This window comes from Myxine glutinosa, chromosome 8 (genome assembly GCF_964187855.1).
Source record: "Myxine glutinosa chromosome 8, kmMyxGlut1.1, whole genome shotgun sequence".
Taxonomy (NCBI): Eukaryota; Metazoa; Chordata; class Myxini; order Myxiniformes; family Myxinidae; genus Myxine; species Myxine glutinosa.
Genome location: NC_136268.1, coordinates 145,742,138 through 145,765,661, shown reverse-complemented (window position 1 = coordinate 145,765,661; position 23,524 = coordinate 145,742,138). Strand labels below are relative to the sequence as shown.

The 23,524-nt window shown below is 45.4% G+C and overlaps 2 protein-coding genes across 8 annotated transcripts in view; one reads left to right on the top strand and one right to left on the bottom strand.

Moving 5' to 3' along the window:
* Nucleotides 1–23,524, bottom strand: part of RAD1 (RAD1 checkpoint DNA exonuclease) — a 63,900-nt gene that overhangs the window by 27,746 nt on the left and 12,630 nt on the right. Inside the window, exons 2-3 of one of the 3 annotated variants that reach the window (XM_078783811.1) lie at nt 16,339–16,524; nt 14,652–14,858 (exon numbers count right to left, since the gene is read on the bottom strand). In XM_078783811.1, coding sequence (XP_078639937.1) covers nt 14,652–14,840 — 189 coding nt within the window. In that variant the 5' untranslated portion in view covers nt 14,841–14,858; nt 16,339–16,524. Of the gene's footprint in view, nt 1–14,651; nt 14,859–14,971; nt 15,060–16,338; nt 16,525–23,524 lie in introns of those variants that run through there. The other 2 variants (XM_068125362.2, XM_078783812.1) reach the window with 2 other exon arrangements.
* Nucleotides 15,190–23,524, top strand: part of LOC137432990 (chitotriosidase-1) — a 337,722-nt gene continuing 329,387 nt past the window's right edge. For 2 of the 5 annotated variants that reach the window (XM_068125359.2, XM_068125358.2), the window contains exons 1-2: nt 15,190–15,251; nt 22,279–22,332. The gene's annotated coding sequence lies outside the window, so the exon portion shown is untranslated. Of the gene's footprint in view, nt 15,316–16,265; nt 16,325–22,278; nt 22,333–23,524 lie in introns of those variants that run through there. The other 3 variants (XM_078783807.1, XM_078783805.1, XM_078783806.1) reach the window with 3 other exon arrangements.

The following is a 23,524-nucleotide window of genomic DNA, read 5'->3' as shown; positions in this document are numbered from 1 at the left end:
CACATCATAAAATACACCACAAAAATCATAAAATTGGGTGAATTAATACAATTCTTAATAATCATCAAGAACTAAAGTTTCAAGTACAATCGGAATACAACAAAATGCTAAGATTTATCCGGAAGTCTAAATTAAGTGTACAAAACCAAATAAACGTATTGTTGGGGTTTGGGAAACCGCTAAGAAGTAATGGTAACCACCATACAGGTCCCTAAGAATAGTTATTTCATAGCAGAACATTATCTTAGCTCCTTCCCCTTATTTCGGGTTGGTATGTCTATGCGTTGGGGAGGGAAAGACAGGCCCTCCACTCATAAGGGACAATTAGTCAGGCAGATGCACCAAGATTGCATCCACAGTTTGATTCAAAGCCTTGAAGGACAGAAGACAGGCCCAAGGCCTCAAGAGTGGATGCCAGCAACAACATTTTGTGAACAGGGAACTTTTAAAATGCACCAATCAGGGCCTGAGGAACTTTTTGTCTGCCTATCTTGTGGGGGCGGAGTGATGGGCTCCACCAATCCGGAGCCCGGACACCCTCGAACAGTAGCCCCACCCTCGCCAGGGCTTGACAAAAAGGCCTTGCAGATTGATTCTTTCTCTTGGCCGGTCTCTCTCTGCCCCCTCTGCACGTGTGCATGACTCTCTTGGCCTTGGACTTTGTTACCTCTGCACATGTGCATGACTCTCTTGGCCTTGGACTTTGTTACCTCTGCACATGTGCATGACTCTCTTGGCCTTGGACTTTGATCACTCAGCACATGCCTGCATGATTATTCTCTCTCTTGGCCTTTTACTTTGTTGGCTGTGCACGTGGGCTCTAGGCCGAAACCTCTCACAGGCCTCTGCACGTGATTCATTATCTTGCCCGGTCTCTCCCTGCTCTCTGTTGGCTGCCGGACTCCCTCTCAGTGCACGTGTGCACGACACTCGCTTTCTGCACGAGGCCACGACATACTCTTTACCCTGCACGAGATCACGATGTGCTTACTCCACATGTCCCTGGCACTCTTCACTGCACAGTTCCCGATGCACTCACTCTGTCGAGTTCCAAACGTTTTTTTACCTGCACAAGTTCGTGCTGAGGATCGCCTTTATCTGCTCGTGTTGGGGACTGCCGTTTGCGAGCCTAGTGCTCGTTGGTGAGGTCCAGACAAAGGTTGTTGCGAGGAGAAGCATCTGGTAATATCACAACCATTTTGCTAACAGGATCCCAACGTTCGTCCCCTCCCACCGCCCACGTGAATGTGTGCTGGGCACCCTTGATGTGTTTATTCGTAGTAATCGTCATAAGGCGTAAATTAAGCTAAGTTTCTGCCTCTTGTACTTTTTTCTTTCCTATCGATACGTTTCACTGTAAATACTTGTAAATAAATCAAATCGTTAAACGTTTCCTTTCCCTCTGTCTGTGAATGTCTTTTCATTCATCGGTCCACCATTGCTCGCACCCAGAGTAGCGTTCGGCCGTAACAAAATTAGCATTAACCTGGCGGGTACCAACGGTTGCTCGGCCGTCTAAATTTCCATCCAGGAACAAAATAAAGTGGTACATCGCCAGAGGAAAGGTACGTTCCCCGATTGAAACCGTCACATGGTACAGGTAAGCGGTGTTAGACGATTAGACCCTGCTATCGCGCAACGGACAAATTGGCATTCGTAGTTGCTGGTTCGCAACCTGCCGAAGTACAAAGTTATTCATGCGCGGCAGCCTCAGGTCCGGTAAGTTCGGGAGGGAACGGAGTAGTAGACCCTCATAGTAGACCCGAACCCCGGGCCGTAACAGTATATTTTCAAACTGCAAACTGAACTTCAGCACTGCAGGCCCATAGAGAATAAAAAGTATTGTAGTTGCAAGTAAGGCAATGGGAGATAACATTAATCTCACACTAGAAAGAGAACTTGATCAAGATGAAGATCTGACTTTACAATAGAACAGAGCCTGTGCAACTAACTACACCACCAAAGAGCATACAAGCAGGGCAGTAAAGAAGCGTAGGAGAGGTCATGAAAGGTCCCATAGTGGACCCTTCCTCCACCCCTATTTGACTCTGGACACCTGTCTATCTAACAGGTACTCAATTATGACTCAGTTGGTATGGAAGATTGGTGAAAATTGGCTTTGTTGTTGTGGGCGAGGTTGGTTGAATTAGGTACATGACAGTCAATGTAAATTACACGCACCCGCTTTGGCCCTTTTCAATACCTGGCTTCGGAGGCACTGCCAGCGCCATTGTTCGGCTTTGAGCCCCCTAAGCTTGTGATAATTGTGCAATCTGGTGACACCACTATCGATTACATAGAGCGTATTCACCCCTTCAAACTCGTAATAAAAATTTCTGTGTGATAGCAGAAAGTTGGAAAAAAATTCGTTTGAAGTTTAGCGTCGTCAAAGTCAACATCAATTTACCCAAAGGGGAGCAAGTTGTTGTTTTAAAACTTGTAGAAGTTGAAATTTATTTATTTTCCTCCAACTCTGCCGAATCTGGTGATAAATTGATCGAATTGCATATTTTTTTTATGACCCGCAAAATGGAAAGTTGTAGCCGGTAATGAAAAAAAAATCACATCTGATAATGTAATGGCACATCTGATTAATTTTGAATTTCACCCCGTATTACATGGTACAATCTACCTTCTAGATGGGATTTCTTCCTTTTCTTCTTGCTTTTCTTTTTGAGTTTATACAGTTGATTTATTAATTAAAGCAATTAAAATCGCCAATTAGAGTAATTAATATCACAAATATCTATCTATAATTCCACTAATCTCTGTGTGTGTGTGTGTGTGTGTGTGTGTATGTCTGTGTGTGTGTTTGTTTGTCTGTGACCGCTGTTTCTCGACAACCACGGGTCCGATATACTTTAAACTTGCCAGGTATATTGCTGGGGACCCGAGGATGTGCCTTTTCAAGGTTTCATATTAATCGGAGAAGTAGTTACCGAGCTATGTCCAAAAAACGATTCAACCAATCAGAGAGCAGCGAGCTATCACGTGTGCCGAACGTGGCGAACAGACTCTGCCTCGGACGGCACATTTGAGAGCGTATTCATTTATTTCACGTTGGAAAACTATGTTGCCGTTAAACTATGTTTTAAAACTAATTAAAACTAATTTGCGATTCATCGTAACTGCGATTTGCGACCTTCCGGACAGTGAAGACTGCACTTCCGGCAGCCAATCACAGAACGCGTTATTGCGTAGGCGTGGCCGATGTGAGAGCGAGCCGAGCGCGTGCGCCATTACGGTTCGTAATTCAATTTCTTCCGGAGAAAATAATAATTTCTCGATTTCTTATGCGCATTATTTCTCCCAATTCAGTCAGAGCGAAGGGCGGAAGCGAAGAGCGTTGTTTTTTTTGTTTACGGGCGTACGGGCGTACGGGCGGGGTAGAGCGTACGGGTTGCGTTATTATTTTTTTTTGGCAAGGAACGGGCACCCACGTACGGGCATGCCCTAGTATATGTTAATTGCACGATTATGAAGTATAAATTAAGTCATTAAAAACTATATTCCATGGGCTTTGTTCAGTGAAAGTTTTATTTAAATGTCAGGTATTAAGGAAGTTATTACACTTTCAAACACGAAACAGCTGAATTTGGGTCACAAGTCTTCCCATACAAGTCTATGTTCCACATAGGCCCAAATATCGGCCATTTCCCCATTTTTAAAATATTGATAATTTCCTTAATATTAACCCTTAATAATTTTCTGTACACCGCTCCTTTCCTACTCCATCTCCAGGCGCTGCATGACGTCATCATCGGGCACCACAGGGGCCCCGCGATGACGCACACCAAAAGGGAGTACTCAGTTTTCACTCCGGTTTCTTTCTTTCTTGTTTGTCCGGGCCATCTTTTGAGCTATGAAGCTGAAATTTGAGCGCAATAGTGAGCAAGTGCTTTGGCAAAAACGATATTTTATATTTTTTGATTAATCAATTAATTGATGAATTACTTACGATCGATTTATTAATCACTTATTTATATCCTTTTTTTATCTAGGTGATATCTAAGGCACCTTTTAAGCTATGAGGCTGATATATGACAGTGACCAAGGGATTTGTCTGTAAAGGGTATTTTGATTCATAGAATAATCAATTAATTTATTTATTAATTAATCAAGTAATCAATTCATTATTTAATTTTTGATTTATTGATTACTTACTTTTCAAAAAGTTACAACTTCAGATGAAACACTGGTGGTTTAGGTTTGATATTAGCCAATTGATTAAGAAATAAATTATCTTACGATTATTATTTATTTATTTAATTACACAATTATTGCGTTGATTGCGGCCTGGGGGAGCAAGGCCGGAGAGGAGTCGGTAGACTTCGTCTCCCTTCCATCTCATACCTCCACCTCCCCCAACCTTCTACTTTCCTCTGCCCCCCCCTCTTCCTCTGCCCCCCCCTTTTGTGTTTTGTGTGTCGGTTTGACTTTTTGTGTGATTAATGTTAGCTCTTTCACGAGCCTCGATCTTGTATACAAAAAAAAAAAAAAAAAAAAAAAAAAAAATTAATCAATCAATTATTGTACATCTCTCCCTCCCAATACTGTCTCGATGTGCTGCACGACGACATTGCCGGGCGCCAAAGGCACCCCGGCAATGTCACTCGCTGGTGGATATGTTATATATTTGGCATGGGGGCAGTGTACTTTTTTTTTTTTTTTTTTTTTTTTTTGTATACAAGATCGAGGCTCGTGAAAGAGCTAACATTAATCACACAAAAAGACAAACCGACACACAAAACACAAAAAACAAGGGGAGCGGCAGACAAGATGGGGAGAGAGGGGGAAGGACACAAAAGAGAGGGGGAAGAGGGGGAAGGACACAAACACAACATTTGAGAGCAGGGACATCGGGAGGACTTGGGGGGAGGTGGGAGAGGAATAAAACATATGAACACTGCAAGGACTCTGGGGTGAATTACCGGGGGTAGAAAAGATCAAGGTTTTCGATGGGGGAAGATAAGAGATGGTGGTAAACAGCTGTTTTAAAGACCTGGAGGGAGGAGTGGGATTGAAGGGAGTGGGGGAGTTTGTTCCAGAGGCGGGAGAAAAGGGGAATGAAAGAGTGAAGGTGAGCAGAGAGCCTAGACTTTGGCAGTTTAACCATAAGAGGGTTGCAGGCAGATCTTGTGCGACCTGAAGGAATATTGGGGGGACAGAGCACAGAGAGAGCTGGGGGAGCAAGGCCGGAGAGGAGTCGGTAGAAGACAGAAAGACCACCAACCTGCCTGCGGTGAGTGAGTGAAAGGCCCTCGGTGTTGACTACATCGCAGGAGATTCCAATGATTCTGAAAGCTTTGGCCTCAACAGCGTGAAGCCGAGCAAGGTGTGAGGCAGGAGCACCAGCCCAGAGGGGGGAACAGTATTCCATTGAGCTGCGGATGAAAGCCTTGTATGTGGTGAGGAGCTCAGGTGTGCCAAGGAAGGACTTCGCACGATGGAGGATGCCCAGTCGGCGACTGGCTTTGGAGGCTAGCTTGGAAATGTGGTTTTCCCAAGAAAGATCATGGCAGATAGTGAGACCCAAAAGCTTGAGCGACAGAACTTCTTGGAGAGGATTGTTGAGAAAGTAGATGGGAGGGTTGTCCAGTCGGTCCTTTCGGAGAGACATTGTAAGAGTGTGAGATTTGTCAGGATTGAAAGACATGTTCCACTTGTTTGACCAGTCTGTGATTTTGTCCAGGTCTGCAGAGAGTGAGGAGGCTGCAGACTGCCGATCTGAGGGATGAGGAATGGAGCGACAGAGAGTAGAGTCGTCAGCAAAGAGATAGAGAGGATTTCAAGAGAGTCAGAGAGATCATTGATGAAGACCAGAAAAAGCACAGGGCCCAGAACACTACCTTGGGGAACTCCAGCCTGAACAGGAAGAGGAGATAAGAGAAACCCATGCAGGGCCACACGTTGACTACGACCAGAGAGGAAGTCCGCCAGCCATGCGTGGAGATTTCCATGAATACCAAAGGAGGAGAGTTTGGTGAGCAGAGCAGGGTGCCAGACCGTATCGAAGGCACGTGAAATGTCAAGGGAGACAGCTCTAATTTCCTGTTTGGCGTTGAGGACCTCCATCCATTGTTGAGAAAGCAGAAGCAGCATGTCCAGAGTAGAGTGACCAGGTCTGAAACCAAATTGATGATCAGAGATCAAGCCATTGGAGAAGAGGAAAGATTTAATATCTGAAGCAATGATGGATTCCATGACTTTGCTGATAATTGGGAGAAGGCTGATTGGTCTGTAGTTGCTGGGATCTGTTTTTGCACCTTTTTTGTGCAAAGCGGTGATGTTGGCTGATTTCCAAGCAGATGGCAGATGACCTTGAGCAAAAGAGAGGGTGAAGAGAACAGAAAGAGGGAGTGAAAGAGCAGAAGAACATGATTTTAGGACCCGTGGGCTGATGCCGTCAGGACCAGTTGCAGAATCAGAGTCGAGGGTTGACAGAAACTTTTCCACCTTGTCAGGAGGAAAGGACACAGAGTCCAGGAGCAGCAGGGTACGACTGGGTACAGAGAGGGATGGGTTTGGGACACAGGATTTAGAGGCAAACACAGAGTTGAGGCATTCAGCTTTTTCACGTGCGGAGTCAGCCGTTAAGCCGTTTGAGGTGAGGGAGGGGATGGAGGGGGAACAAACACCAGAAACAGATTTGACCAGACGCCACCAGGATTTGGAAGAGGGAGACAGATAAGAGAGTTCGGTCTTGAGAATGGTGAGATATTGTTTCCTGGCTCTCCTGAGGGTGGACACACACTTGCTTCGGGCTTTGTGAAAGGAAATGAGATTTCCTTCCGTTGGATTTGCTTTCCAGGAGACAAAAGCAAGTTGTTTCAGGGCAACAGCCTCACCACAAGATTCCGTGTACCATGGACGGGAGGAAGGGTATGACAACTGATTTGAATGTATCTGTACTTGTTCTTAATATTTATGCCTCTGCCCCCGAAGTTGGCCCGGAGGCATTATGTTTTCGGGTTGTCCGTCCATCCATCCGTCCGTCCGTCCGTCCGTCCGTCCGTCCATCCATCCATCCATCCATCCATCCGGGCTAAACCTCGTTTTTCTCAGCATCCACATGTCCGATTGAGACGAAACTTTCAGGGTAGGAGTGACACCCATGCAGAATGTTTTTATGATAATTGTCACGTCATTGGTCACGTGGTATGGCAGCCATCTTGGACTAAACGCAAATAATGAAAAAAAAATTCTCGGAAACAGCTGAATGGAAAAATTTGAAACTTGGCACATTGTCAAGTACTCTCAATAAGGAACAAAAGCATGATAATGATGACATCATAGGCAAAGTGGTATACCAGCCAAAAATGTTTTAATCGAATTCCTTACCCTAAAAATCTGAAATTGCATGCACATGATCTATGACCCATTTGCATTGAAATATTAAATTTATGACATCATAGTTCACATGGTTTGGCAGTCATATTGGATATAACCTAAAACCTTTAAAAAAAAAATCTTCTCCCAAACCACCAAATCAATTGGTTCGAAAATTTCTTTGTGTCATTGACTGGGCATGGCGATTAAAAGATGATCACAAAAACATCATTGGTCACATGGTGTGGCAGCCATATTGGATTGAAGGAAAATATTCAATAATTATATCTCTGAAACCGCTTACCCTATTGATGCGAAATTTTACAAATGTCATCTAACACTACCATTGCATATAGTTTGAAAATGATGATGTAATAGGTCATGTCAGTTGGCAGCCATCTTGGATAGAAAAACTAATCTTATCCATTCAACATGAAACTTCACAAACATGATCCCCTACCCATACATGTGCAGAGTGCACATTTTCAAGGTAATATGTCACATGGTGTGGCAGCCATATTAGCTGGAAAGCCAATAATTACAAAAGTTCCTTCTCTGAAACCGCTTCACTGATCAATGTGAAACCTGTCATGGCTGGTGAAAATGTGATACTTGAAAACAGCAAAAAATGTGATACATCAAACTTTCCAGGACAGTGAACGAGGGCATCTACCCATTGTGGGACTATGCGGAGGCATATTGGCGGCACAGTTGCATTGCTCTAGTTTTCTTAATATTTAATACTTCTAATATTAAATCCCGGTCGATCGCTGAATTAACGCCAGGGGGGTTGACTCAGCCTGTCATCCTTCCGAGGTCGGCTATTTGAGTACCAGTTCACTGGTAATTCCCTGCTTGTCGTAAAAAGGCGACAAAAAGGGTTGGCGTCAGGAAGGGCATCCGGCCGTAAAACATTGCTTCAAAAAGGGGACCAAAAAACAACAACAACCACGGTCCCCGAAAAGGCCAACCCCCGCTTTGCGGGGAAAAATGGCCTCTAAACGGTGGGGGTTTTTTAAATATTAAATTTAACATTTACCTTAATATTTCTCAATTTCCTTCATATTAAGAACAATGATTTAGATATCAATTTAATGTATTTTCCAAGCCCTTTTTCAATGATACCTATTGCAATCTCTGACTATAGGTGAGGGCGAGACTACCGGAAGTAAGATGTAACACGTGCCCTTTTGTGGTTTGTTTTCAACGTATCCAATCACGTGACTGTTGTCGCGAAGGGTGCACTAACCGGAAGTTACGTAGTTCCGCGGGCGGCTATACAAACATTTCGTATTATTTTTCATAAAACTTTATATTGTTAGAAAGAGAATTACTTCTAGCTTGTCGGAAAGTTAAAATTTTAAAGATCAGACAAGAATTAAGCGAGTTATGATCAAATAATCAACACCGTTTCCATAATTTCCGGCTGTAACACGTGCCCTTTTGTGGTTTGTTTTCAACGTATCCAATCACGTGACTGTTGTCGCGAAGGGTGCACTACCCGGAAGTTACGTAGTTCCACGGGCGCCTATTGAAAAATTAGGTCACATACCCAGTGAAATCAATACTTCAGCAACGAGGTTAAAGATGTTGAGATTTTTCCAGATAAATAAACGACATTCGGAGGTATTAACGTGCTACACACAGCAAAAAGTGCGAGCAGTATTACAGCGAGCATGCTAAAGTGTTCAGCACGCGCAAACAGCAGCGGCCGTCGCTAACCGGAAGTGACGGAAGCGTGTGTCCCAGCCCCACCCCCCTCGGCAGCACCACTGATCTCTATACTAACTGGATTGGAGGCTCGATGCCAAATCAACGCTAATCGGTCCATTCGCTGTGAAGTCACCAGAAGTAGATTCGTCGCCATATTGGTTGCCCCAGAAAATCTGCGTCCGTTCATTGTCTTTATCAAAAGACAATGCCTGCTATATTTTATAAAATAATTTAATCGAAATTTCAACAAAACATTCGATTAAAATTAACTTTAGACTGCAAGTTGCTGTGAGGAAAGATGCCGTCCTGTACAGCGTATGGATGTACGACGTACAAATTCAGTCAAGACCATCTGGAACTTTTCTTCGCAACGGTACGTTCATTGTGGAACCAATATGGGTGAAAGGTGCGTGGAGAGCTCGGCGGGTGAAGTACCAACCGAGAATGAAGGTGTGGAGGTTGAAAGAGGTGACAGTGAGGGCGGCATTAAAAGAGAGGCTGGGTATGGTAGAGGATGATGTGGTTGAGCTTGAAAGTGGTTGGATGTCAATGAAAGATAGTCTGTTGGGAGCCGTTGGTGAGGTATGTGGATGGACAAAAGGACCACCGAGGCACTCGGAAACATGGTGGTGGGATGATGAAGTTGGAAAGAAGATTGACGAGAAGAGGAAGAAGTTCAAGGAGTGGCAGAAGGCGAAGGGTATGGGGGCAGAAAAGGCAGAGCATGAAAGTTATAAGGCAGCCAGGAAGGCTGCAAAGAAAGAGGTAGCAAAGGCACAGGAGGCATGTAGGAAAATGTTCGGAGAACGCTTGGATTCGGAAGAGGGTCAGAAAGCGGTATTCAGGATTGCAAAGCAGATAGCGAAAGAGAGGTGTGATGTGATGGGGGTGAGTTGCTTGAAGGATGAAGTGGGACAAATCGTTGTGGACCCAGATGGAATTAAAGGAAGATGGAAGAGATATATGGAAATGCTGTTGAATGCAGAGAATGAATGGGATGGCAACATAGAGAGTAACCCAGTTTTAGGACCGGCAGAGAAGATAACTGAGAAGGAAGTTGAGGAAGCGATAAAAGCAATGAAGAGTAGAAAAGCGGGAGGGCCGACGGGAGTTGTGGGAGATATGTTGAAGGCAGCGGGAAATTGGGGTGTGAAGAGAATGACAGAGATCTGCAATCTGGTGGTGAAAGAAGGCCGCATTCCAGTGGCTTGTAAACTGAGTAGCCTCGTCCCTCTATACAAGGGGAAAGGTGACCTTCTGGACTGTGGCTCGTATCGAGCAATAAAGTTATTGGAGCATGGAATGAAGGTATTGGAAAGGGTGTTGGCGAGGAGGATGAGGAAGAAGGTGAAGATCGACGAAATGCAGTTTGGATTTATGCCAGGAAGAGGAATGACAGACGCGCTTTTTATTGTGAGGCAGTTGCAGGAGAAGTATATGGAGAAGAGGAGGAAGTTGTTTCTTGGGTTTGTTGATCTGGAGAAAGCATTCGATAGGGTTCCACGTGAAGTAGTGACATGGGCATTGAGGAAGTTAGGAGTGGAGGAATGGTTGATCAGAGTAGTGATGGCAATGTACAAAAGAGCGCGCACAGCTGTAAGGACGAAGGACGGGAACAGTGGTGAGTTTGAGGTGAAGGTGGGAGTGCATCAGGGGTCGGTACTAAGTCCACTACTATTTGTAGCTGTGATGGAGGTGCTGGCTCAGAACGTAAAGGAGGGTTTACCGTGGGAGTTGTTGTATGCAGATGATCTGGTGTTGATTGCAGAAAGTATGGATGGACTGAAGGAGAAGATGAACAAGTGGAAGGAATGTATGGAGACAAAAGGTCTGAAGGTGAATATTGGAAAAACGAAGGTGATGGCAAGTGGTAAAGCATGTGGTGAGGTGGAAAGAACTGGGAAGTGGCTGTGTGCTGTGTGCAGGAAGGGTGTCGGAGTGAATTCCATTCAATGTACAATGTGCGCTGAGTGGGTTCATCAAAAATGTAGTGGTTTGAGAGGGTCATTAACCAGTGTGGCAGCTACATTCAAGTGCAAGGTGTGCACAGAGGGAGCTGCAGATGGAGGAAATGTTGAGTTGGATCTTGGAGATGGCGTGAAGCTGGAAGGTGTGAAAACATTTTGTTACATTGGAGACATGCTGAATGGAGAAGGTGGATCAGACTCGGCAACGGTTGCTCGAGTGAGATGTGCATGGAAGAGGTTTTGGGAACTGAGTGGCGTGCTGACGAGGAGGGGAGTGTCGTTGAAGCTGAAGGGAAAGGTGTATGCTGCATGTGTGAGAAGTGTTATGATTTATGAGAGTGAGACATGGGTAATGAACATAGAGCAGCAACGAAGGCTGGAAAGGGTGGAAATGCTAATGGTTCGGTGGATGTGTGGAGTATCGTTGAGAGAGAGGAAGACAAATGATGAATTGCAAAAGATGATGGGAATAGAGCCTGTGATGGATGCTGTGAAGAGAAACAGGTTGAGATGGTTTGGTCATGTGTTGAGGAAGGATGAAAGTGACTGGTTGAGAAGAGTGATGGAAATGAATGTGGAAGGAAGTGGAGGACGGGGAAGACCGAGAAAGACAAAGGCTAAAGATGGTGGAAGAAGAAATGCGGGCAAGGGGGTTAACAAGGAGAGATGCAGAAAAAAGGGCAAAATGCAGAACATTGTCATGGGGACCGCAAGGCTAACCCCCACTCTTGCAGGGAAAATGGCCTTAAAATGCCTGTTGCTGTTGTTGTTGGTACGTTCATGTGGAGGATTTAACAACAATGCTACGGCTCGTCAATTTCCGTCGACCTACAAGCGCCTCCTAATGCGACATCATGTAAAAAAAAATGGTACTGGAAACTGTTCCCTCTTCGATCATCACACTGACATTCTTCCAGTTCAGAACATTACACAATCGACAATCAACATTGCACGCAAATATGACATCATCGACAGACAACCATCACAAGATGACCATGACTACACTGACACGCCAAACTTCGAAACAGTTTCACAACACAAAGAGGCGGCTGTTAGCTACATCGCTGGCTATATGTAGTTCGCATGATGAAGAAGAGAATCGACTGCATGTCTTGTGCGATAGCACTTACCACTTCAGATGGTAGTTGCCATAATTTCTTGAGGATGAAAGACCACAGGGTCCTCCAGAAAGCATCATCCAGCGTCATTGCCACATGCTTGGAAACAGAGAAATGTTTTCAATGACTATTGAAGACGACAAATGGGAATCTTCCTCAAGGATCCGGAATTTCAGCTGCAGTATCCATGGCTGTTATGAGCAATACTGTTCTCATATGGACTTATTTCCTGAACTGCACTCACACCAGTTTGAAACTGCAGTGGAAGATAATCACATTCACAACCTCGTGAAGATAACAGCTTCTTGTTATTGTCGAATCAAACTCTTTCATCTTGGGAAAAAGGAGACGGAAGCCATCACTGGAGAGAAAGTCAGGAAGCAGATGTCCAAACTGATTTTGTTCAAGCACCAGTGAGATTATAGAACACACATGATACAGTGTACACATGTTGCTATTTTATATTCTGTAATTATAATTTATCATAATTTGGCAATATCCTGACAATATCCATACCGTGGGAGTTGTTGTATGCAGATGATCTGGTGTTGATTGCGGAAAGTATGGATGGACTGAAGGAAAAGATGAACAAGTGGAAGGAATGTATGGAGACAAAAGGTCTGAAGGTGAATATAGGAAAGACGAAGGTGATGGCAAGTGGTAAAGCATGTAGTGAGGTGGAAAGAACTGGGAAGTGGCCATGTGCTGTGTGCAGGGAGGGTGTCGGAGTGAACTCCATTCAATGTACAATGTGCGCTGAGTGGGTTCATCAAAAATGTAGTGGTCTGAGAGGGTCATTAACCAGTGTGGCAGCTACATTCAAATGTAAGGTGTGCACAGAGGGAGCTGCAGATGGAGGAAATGTTGAGTTGGATCTTGGAGACGGCGTAAAGCTGGAAGGTGTGAAAACATTTTGTTACCTCGGAGACATGCTGAATGGAGAAGGTGGATCAGACTCGGCCACGGTTGCAAGAGTGAGATGTGCATGGAAGAAGTTTCGGGAACTGAGTGGCATGCTGATGAGGAGGGGAATGTCGTTGAAGCTTAAGGGAAAGGTGTATGCTGCATGTGTGAGAAGTGTTATGATTTATGGGAGCGAGACATGGGTAATGAACGTAGAGAAGCAACGAAGGCTGGAAAGGGTGGAAATGCGAATAGTTCGGTGGATGTGCAGAGTATCGTTGAGAGAGAGGAAGACAAATGAATTGCGAAAGATGATGGGAATAGAGCCTGTGATTGATGCTGTGAAGAGGAACAGGTTGAGATGGTTTGGTCATGTGTTGAGGAAGGATAAAAGTGACTCGTTGAGAAGAGTGATGGAAATGAATGTAGAAGGAAGTAGAGGATGGGGAAGACCGAGAAAGACTTGGCTAAAGATGGTGGAAGAAGAAATGCGGGCAAGGGGGTTAACAAGGGGAGATGCAGAAAATAGGGCAAAATGGAGAAGATTGTCATGGGGACCGCAAGGCTAACCCCCGCTCTAGCAGGGAAAATGGCCTTAAAATGCATGTTGTTGTTGTTGTTGTTGGCAATATCCTGACATGTCTTGGAGGAGAATAACAAAAATATTTACTATGACCATCATGTTTCTCTGCCCAGAAGTACAACTCAGAAATTTGTTTTCACTATACTCTTCTGATTCTGATTCTTTGATAAATTGATGCAATTTATTTTCAATGGTACTCATTTCAGCAAGAATATTGTGCCAAGTGGAATGAAAAAACAAAACAAAACAAGACCAACACTTGACCACAAATATGGCATACAAGTATTGACATACCAATTTATTTTGCAGATCCATGTTATATTATCAGCCATGAAAAAGTAAACACAGTCCTATTTTCCTATTCTTTAAATTTTTAAAGAATATTTAATTACTATTAATATTTAACATTAATATTAATATTATTTAATATTTAATTTAATTTATTTTATTATATTTAATTATTTAATATTTAATATAATTATTTATTATTAGAATATTTAATTTATTTAATATTTAATTAGAGGGAATTTAAAGAATTTAATATTTAATTATCAGCATATTTCCGACGAAAATTCCACCGTCCCACTTTATTTTATTCCATTCCGAATTGATTTTAATCCGTTCCAGGGTTGAAAAAGCATTATTACAGGATTGATGAAATGCCATCGTACGCTGCTTCCGGTTATAAAAACCGCAGCGGTCGATTTGAATGAAGAAGAGGAATCACATTACATCGGTAAATGACATTCGTTTTGGGGAATCGTGGGGGAACAAAGATGGCGGACAAATGGCTTCAAAAAACGATGCTTCCCTTCCTATCCAGCTAGTATAGAGATCAGTGGGCAGCACTCTGCGCCGGAAGACGCGAAAGGATTCGCTCTTCTTCTTCCAAATACCCCCAGTTGCAAGAATCAAATAATACTCCCATGGCGAGGTTGTTTGAGCCAAGTATCCCCACGGGGTAAATAAATACACCGCAGCAAGTGCAACTACGTGTTACACAATCTCTCGAGACCCACGTTGCGATCCTACCTGTACCTGGATAAAAGCATTTGCTTGCATGCATTTGGAGTCTTCCACCGTAACTTTAATGCCGTTGGCAGTGGCACAGAATGCGGCCTGGTCCTTGAAATGCACAGCCCTCAGTACATTGGAAAAATTTCGTACGTTGTGAAGTTTCGCTACAAATACGAACTCCTGATCTCCACCTGCCTGGTCCATGGCCATGGGTAGCCTTTCGGAATTCTGCATAACAATCGCAAGAGGAATACAAAGCTGAGGTATAAAGAGAAGGTCCTTGGTGTTATTGTTTTCATCATCACGTCAAAGCAATTTTAAATCGCAATTCTGAATCGTACCGGTCAAAACCACCAGCTGCAGTATTCCGCCTCCGCGCCAAGTGGCGCCTCGAATGTTTGTAAATATATGGCGCAGGGAATAACTTCCGGTTCACCGGATAATATATATTGTTTCACGGCAACTATTATAATCCACATGTGCACACATATTACAAACTCTCAAAGGATTAATTTTAAAAATAAATATTCAATTATAAATATACCAATTTTATTTTATTATTTTTGGGGGCGGGGAAAGTGCAACATCCCTGACGGTGACGTACGCGATACCGGAATGAGGGTAACAATCGAAATAATATAATTTTATTATTCTTGTTATTCTATCCGAGTGATCGAGTTACAATGTGAGTTAAATATATCCAATTAGAAAATGAGTAACATATCGTCTCTATTGTCAAAATGCTTTACTTCGTTTATATTGCAATCGTCAACGTCACATCCTCGCGATTTCATCGACGAATTCCTGACACAAACAGTGCGGGTCGTCACTGATTTTGGTTGTTTTGCCATTTATTAGTCCCCTACCGGTGTACACCGAAGGGGACTATAGCCATAGGTTTGCACTCCGTCCCTCCGTCTGTCAATCGTCTGTCCGTCCGTCACGCAAAGAACAGTTTTCCGGACTTTTTTTTCTAAACTCTTAATGCTAATGATTTCAAACTTGGTACATGCTTTCTTCATGATAAGTTACAGATCAAGTTCGAACTTCACGACGTTTCGATCATTTTTGACAAAGTTATGGCACTTTGAACTTTGGTAATTTCCCTAACAGTTTTCCAGACGACAGACTGCCGGTAGGGGACATGCATTGCAGCGCAATACTCAGAATGCTTGTTATCACTAGCACAGTACTGGCTCTACAGGCGACCTTGTTCAAAGCATCCAACACGTTTTTCTGACGAATACCTTTGATACTTGGGCGGTGTATAGGCAACTGACGGCTCACTTAATCGCTCCTAAAAATAAATAAAAAAACAAGCATTCTGAGTATTGCGCTGCAATGCATGTCCCCTACCGGCAGTCTCGTCCGGAAAACTGTTGGGGAAATTACCAAAGTTCAAAGTGCCATAACTTTGTCAAAAATGATCGAAACGTCATGAAGTTCGAACTTGATCTGTACCTTATCATAAGGAAACCATGTACCAAGTTTGAAATCATTAGCATTAAGAGTTTAGGAAAAAAAAAGTCCGGAAAACTGTTCTTTGCGTGACGGACGGACAGACTGACAGACTGACAGACGGAGGGACGGAGTGCAAACCTATAGTCCCCTCCGGTGTACACCGGTAGGGGACTAATAATTTGTTTAATGAAAACTCTGGCATGGCGACAACTCCCCTTCTCTCCACCCACAAGGTACCATACTTAACCTGGTTCAGTTATTAGTGGGGTAACCCCATTAAATGGGGTTAAACTGATCCTATGCAGCAAGTCTGGATGTAGTCGGTCCAGAACTGTAGGAGGTGGAGCATGGCAAACACCGGTCTAGGGATTCTGACCAGTTCTCTTTGTTAATCCAATTGGCGGTTTATTACAACTTCAACAATGAACACGGTCTGAAAGACATAAGAACAAACATAATGATCAGTAATGATTAAGAATCCTCTATCTCCCCCCAAGTCTTTGGCATGGAAAATATAAGTGTATAACAAGTATGTGTGTCTTTTGGCATGACAAAGACTGAGAATATGAAGAATATATGTAACTAACTTTGAAGCTAATTGAAGAACTGGTGAACCAGAAACCAAACACAATGTCAGTAATGGTCAATGCCAGAATCACATGTCATAGTCAGAGTGCCAGGCAGGCTTGCTCGTGCTTTGGCCGGACCGTCTGGGTGCAGCAGCTGGTTTGTCAAGCGCAGGGCGTGTGGTAACCGTATTGGGTTTGGGACCACTGACTTGAGGAGGTGACATTGGAGGCGCTGCACTGATATGCCGAGTTACCTGCGATGACTTAGCCATAGATGGAGATGTAGCATCATCAAAGAGCTGATGGCGGCCAGGAGGGCTCCAGTTGACTCTGGGTGATTCAACAGGAAACGTATCAGGTGGCTGTGGTGGAGTGGTGTCAGAGTTGATGGTGGGATGTTGCGGTGGCATTGGACTAATAATGGATGGGCCACAAGCCTCCTTGTGACTGGCCGGGGTTGTGGTGTGCACAATGCATGGGTGTGGGATGTTCTGCCGAACCATTGGTCTCTGCACTCCAATATCACCATCTATCGTTAATCTTGGTAGGGGTGTTAGCACATGAATGTACTTTCGCAGGAATTTCCTATTGCGCAGAGTAACCCTTCCTGAACTGTCAACTCTTACCACATATTGGTCAAACTGGCGAACCTCGATGATGATGCCGGTTTTGTCCCATTTGACGGGGTGTGGCCCGGTCTGATTCTGGATGCGAACAGAGTCGCCGACAACAAGGGGCAAGAGTCTCTTGGTATGTTCAGACCAGCGCTCAGCGTCTCTCATGTGGCGGTTGCGAAGTGCTTCCTCCCGAGCCGCCAGAGTCCCACGCCAGGTGTTATGGGGTTTGTATCTGCCAGGTGGTATTGGGATGAAGTCTCGAATTGGGCGGCCCAAAATGCACCGCTGGAGAGAGTTTTGTGTCTCTGTCTGGAGTATTTCTATACTGGAGCAGTGCACGTTGGAATGCATTGGTATCAAGGCCTCCATTAGGGCTAGTGTTGTCCATGAGAAGACCCTTCACAGTCTTGACACCAACTTCAGCACGGCAGTTGCTATGTGGATAAGCTACTGAGGAGAGTCAATGATGTACACCCCAGTCCTTGAGGAATTGACATGTAGCGACAGCTGTGTATTCAGGACCACCATCGGAAGATAATTCATCAGGGATACCAAATGTGACAAAGGTACGTCTTAGGCAAGCGATGAGTCCACCTGCACCATGTGAGGCTCTCTCAACTATCGGCCAGTTAGAATACCGGTATTAGAATACCGGTCGACCACTACCAAGTAATTGCATCCTTTGTAGTGAAAGTAGTCGGCACACATGCATTGGAATGGATAATCTGGAGGTGTCAGAGGAGTGGGTGGTGCACTTGGATTGGAGGGCGCAATCCGATTACAATGGTAGCACCCAGCACGAAGGACCGCAATGGCAGGGGCGATGCCAGGCCAGAAGATGGAAGACTCGACTCTCGCAGTCATAGAGGTGACCCCTTGATGGGCAGCGTGCAGAGCGGCTAACACCTCGTCCCTGAGAGATGGTGGTATAAGGACACGATCCTCGTAGAGTATGACACCATCAATTGTATGTAGACTTTGGAAGTATTCGCGTAGGGGTCCATGGAGCTCATGACGGAATTCAGGGATACCTGACTCGATAAGGTCAACAAGGCTCTGCATGTTATTGTCACTCGCTATTGCGGTTCGAACCCTGTCCCATGTTACAGATTTGAGGCTGAGTGAGGTGAGGGAGGACATAGCAGACGTGGAAACATAGTCGTCGGGGGTTTCTGGTGCTGATCTACGCAAGCCACTCAGGAGGGTTTTGGAATGCGGCAGGATGATGGGTGTGGAATCAATGGCCGCCATATCGTCAGTGAGGGTCAGTTTCACAGGCTCTCCAGTAGGGTGGCGTGAGATGCAGTCTGTGGCACGATGTCTAATCCCCGGCACATGGACCATCCGGAACCTGTATCGCAGGGTCTTCTCCTTCAAGTTCCTAAGTCGAGCGTGTGAGATATCCTCTAGACTTCGATCATTAAAGATCCTGAGCAGAGGTTTGTGGTCAACAGCGATTATGAGGTCTTCACATCCCAGAACAAAGTATCTGGCCTTGTCTAGGGCATCAGCAACTGCTGGGGCCTCACCCTCAACTGGTGCATAACGGGCTTCAGCAGGGTGGATGAATCTGCTGCCAACGAGTGTGATTTTCCATCCTGTGTGACAACAGAAGGGTTTTATGTTGGTACAGGTACAGTGTTTCTGCAGTAGCCAGAAGCCAATGCCAGTCTTGGACCAGTCTGTAGCAAGGCACGTGGGCTTGCTTGGGTCGAATATCCGGACACCTTCCTCGATCTCACTGGAAATGACAGCTTTCGACTCTTCAAATGCATCTTGGAAGTGCTCATCCCACTTAAACGGTGTACTAGGTTTAAGTAGTTGCCGGAACGGCAACATCTTCCCAGCCATACTGAAAGCGTATGACACTTGATTGACAAGTCCAAACCAAGAACGTACATCTGTGATGTCCTTGGGGGTTGGGAAATCGAGGATCGCGTGTAGGTATTTCCTGCAAGGATGGACACTATTGGGAGTTATTTCGAACCCAGCAAATTCCACTATATCTTCGCCAAACACAAACTTGTCAGGGTTCAGGGTGATTCCATTCTGTCCACAGGTGTCAAGCCACTGAACATCCTGGAAGAAACTGTCTGCCAACGAGTCAGACCATAGCAAGACGTCATCAACGCATTTGGTCTTATTGGGGATGTCAGACACGATCTCGTCATAACGTCTTGTATATCCATCGCCAGACGCAATATACCCTTGAGGGGCTGTTTTATAGCAGTATCTACCCCAGGGTGTGATGAAGGTGGTCAGGTGCCGGTCTTCTTTGCAGATGGGCACGCTGTGGTAACCGTTCCACGCATCAAAGACCGTCTTCTTCTTACCGTTCGGAACCGATCTAGCCTGATGAAAGGGTGATGGTGTGTGATGTGTTTCCCGTGTAGCATGGGCGTTGAGGGCCTGGAAATCAACGGTGCGGCGTGGCTGGCCATTCTTCTTTGCACAGACAACCATTCTATGGCACCAGGTGACGGGTTCACCAATGGGGACTGGTCCAAGCACACCCAACTGTACATCGTGGTCTATCCCAGCTTTGACCACATCCCGCCAGTGTAGTGGGACTGGTACCAGTGTGTGGTGTGCCACTGGTTCAGCATTAGGATCCACCATCAGTTTCATGGGCGGGCCATCCATTAGAGGCAATGTTTGATGCTCACAAGTGTTAAATGTGCTTGACTTAAAGTATTCAAGGAGATACTGTTGTAGCTTCATGCGATTAGCATCAGTTGCGGGGAACGGCAGCTTTGTCGGGGGTTGTGGGGGGTCGACGACGCTGAGGGCAACGGCACGCTGTAGTGGGGTCTTCCTGTAAGACTGCTGTTGCGTCCAGCTGCTGTGCTGTCAGGTCTACACCAATCTTGGGGAAGCTATCCGGGATGATGTCAAGGGCGACACAGGCTTCTCTGCTGAGGAAGAGCTTGTCAGAGCTTTCTGTGACATAGGTCATTTGCCTAGTTTCAACAGCCTGACCCCGTTTGTCTTTGCCCGACAAGCGGAGTACAGTGGCCCCAAAGATATTGATGCCTCCATTGTTGGCAGTGCGCAGTGCGCATTCTCATGGTTACTGGGATGAGGTCAGATTTGCGCAAAGCAAGGCGGTGGATGACCTTTATACCAGCAAGGCAACTCTGGCACCCTGTGTCTGCCATCGCGGGGACATGGCAAGTCATGGTCTGAGTGGAAAGGTCAAAGCCAAGGGCTGCGTAGTCTTCGCGCATGATTTTGACAGTCACACTAACAAATGGTTGAGGTTTTGAACCCTTCCTGATCCATGTATTAGAGAGTTTGTCATAAACATGGTGGTCAAGGGTGATGGAACGCTCACTGCGTGATCGACCCGAATTAATAACATTATCAAACTCATTACATTCATGCCCAGATATGTTAAGAGTTTCATTTGACTGTTGTTCTGATACGTGGACAGTACATAAGGTATCAAACACAGCATTTTCACTGTTATTAGAAGAGGCACTCGTGCGTTTGGGTTTGTTCCTACTGCGACATACACTCTCCATGTGATTATCACGATTGCAATGCCCACATCTGTGACCGTATGCCGCGCATTTTGTTTTGCGAACGTGGGCTGGGGCGCTCTTCCCGTGTCCCTTTTTGCCACAGTAGGAGCATGGGTCGTTTCTGTCCTTGATGGTTACTTGCTTGGCCTTTTGAGATGTGCTGCTAGCTGCTTCCACTGAGTGTGTGTCCAGTAGTGTAGTTGCTGACCGTTTGCCAGATTCTTTAGCCTCAATGAATTGGAAAACGTCCTCCAGGATCATGTCCTGGTTCTTGTCACCAAGGAGGTCAAGCTGGATTTCAGGGTCAGCAATTCCTCGTGTAAGAACATCACGCATGATCGCTTCTGTGTAGTTAACTTCAGCATCACAACTAGGGCATTTGATTCGGAATTTGCATATCCCCGCTTGACCACGTAGGCCGGCCCCGAAGCTGCGCACTGTCTCATCACGGTCTTGACGCATATTATGTGGTGTTACTCTGGCAACCATAGTGTTCTCTCCGCGAACAGCAAGTTTTTTTAATGGCTGCCATTACCACCTCGATGGGTTTGTTTGAAAGGCTACCACCTGTCGATCTTGTTAGATCCTTGCACAGAGGTTCCTCACAGCACTCTAGTAACTGCACTACTTTATCGCGGCCAGTGATTTTGGTTGCATCGACGTATTCAGACCATCGTGACTCGAAGTAAGCCCACTCTTCACTGGAGCCAGCGGCGACAATTGTGGGCCTTTTGACTTTGTCAACCTTGGCGGCATGTCCTGGGGCGTGTATGGCACTGTGGGCAGTGATGAGTGCGGCCACGATAGCAGGATCGAGGTCTTCAGTGGTGTAGTCACATCCGGCGATTGGGCATCCCACAGCAGGCATCGTGGCTTTGGTCAACTTGCATCGTGTTCATAAATAAGACCAGTTCTCTTTTGTTAATCCAGTTGGCGGTTTATTGCAACTTCAACAATGAACACGGTCTGAAAGACATAAGAACAAACATAATGATCAGTAATGATGAAGAATCCTCTAGATAACAATCCAATCACACTTCTGATGTGCGGTACCAAAATCTTGATAGAGCGTCTGTGCTGCCGAAGCAGTTTCTGGGTAAGGGTTAGTTATACTGGGTGGTTTGCCATTGCCATCCCAGCTGTAGTTAGGGCAGGAATTTGGGATTTGTTCAAGGTGCCGGCGATAGCTCACCTACTCTTCGGGAATGACACCTTGGGGTCTTAAGACATGTACATGATGTGTACTTAGTATGGAATGCGTCAATGCGATGCAGGTGTGCTGGAGTCTGCACATTTCAGTAGAGATCAACTGTAAACAGCAGAGATATTGTATCTGCTAAAGTCGTGTCATTGGAAAATGAGAACGAATAATTCGTTAAATGAAAACTCTGGCATGACGACAACTCCCCTCTCTCCACCCACAAGGGACCATACTTAACCTGGTTCAGTTATCTTTCTGCTCATTCGTGTTCCACAGGTGTTGCAGGTGACACGAAATTTCCAATAGCAGCCACAACAATCGTCTCGCTTGGTAAGGCTTCAGTTTCATGTTCAGTTTTTTTTTTTTTTTTTTTTTTTTTGTATACAAGATCGAGGCTCGTGAAAGAGCGAACATTAATCACACAGAAAGACAAACAGACACACAAAACAAATAACATCGGGAGCGGTAGACAAGATGGGGAGAGAGGGGGAAGGACACAAACACAACATTTGAGAGCAGGGTAATGGAGACATGGAGACATCGAGAGAACTGTGGGAGGGAGAGGGCTTTGGGGGGGAGGCATGGGAAGGGGGGGGGGGGGGAGAGGTATAAAACATATGGACACTGCCAAGACTTCCAGGAAAGAAGTTGGAATTTCAAACAAGGTGGATCTGGGGTGAATTAGTGGGGGGTAGAAAAGATCAAGGTTTTGGATGGGGGAAGATAAGAGACGGTGGTGAACAGCTGTTTTGAAGACCTGGAGGGAGGAGTGTGATTGAAGTGAGTGTGGGAGTTTGTTCCAGAGGTGGGAGAAAAGAGGAATGAAAGAGTGAAAGTGAGCAGAGAGCCGAGATTTCGGCAGTTTAACCATCAGAGGGTGGCTGGCAGATCTTGTGCGACCTGTAGGAATATTTGGGGGACAGAGCACAGAGAGAGCTGGGGGAGCAAGGCCGGAGAGGAGTCGGTAGAAGACAGAAAGACCACCTACCTGCCTGCGGTGAGTGAGTGAAAGGCCCTCAGAGATAGCTTCATCGCGGGAGATTCCAATGATTCTGAAAGCTTTGGATTCAACAGCGTGAAGCCGAGCTAGGTGTGAGGCAGGAGCACCAGCCCATAGGGGAGAACAGTATTCCATTGAGCTGCGGATGAAAGCCTTGTATGTGGTGAGGAGCTCAGGTGTGCCTAGGAAGGACTTCGCACGACGGAGGATGCCCAATCGGCGACTGGCTTTGGAGGCCAGCTTGGAAATGTGGTTTTCCCAAGAAAGATCATGGCAGATGGTGAGACCCAAAAGCTTGAGCGACAGAACTTCTTGGAGAGGATTGTTGAGAAAGTAGATGGGAGGGTTGTCCAGTCGATCTTTTCGGAGAGACATAGTAAGAGAGTGAGATTTGTCAGGATTGAAAGACATGTTCCACATGTTTGACCAGTCTGTGATTTTGTCCAGGTCTTCAGAGAGTGAGGAGGCTGCAGACTGCCGATCTGAGGGAAGAGGAATGGAGCGGCAGAGGAAGAGAGAGTT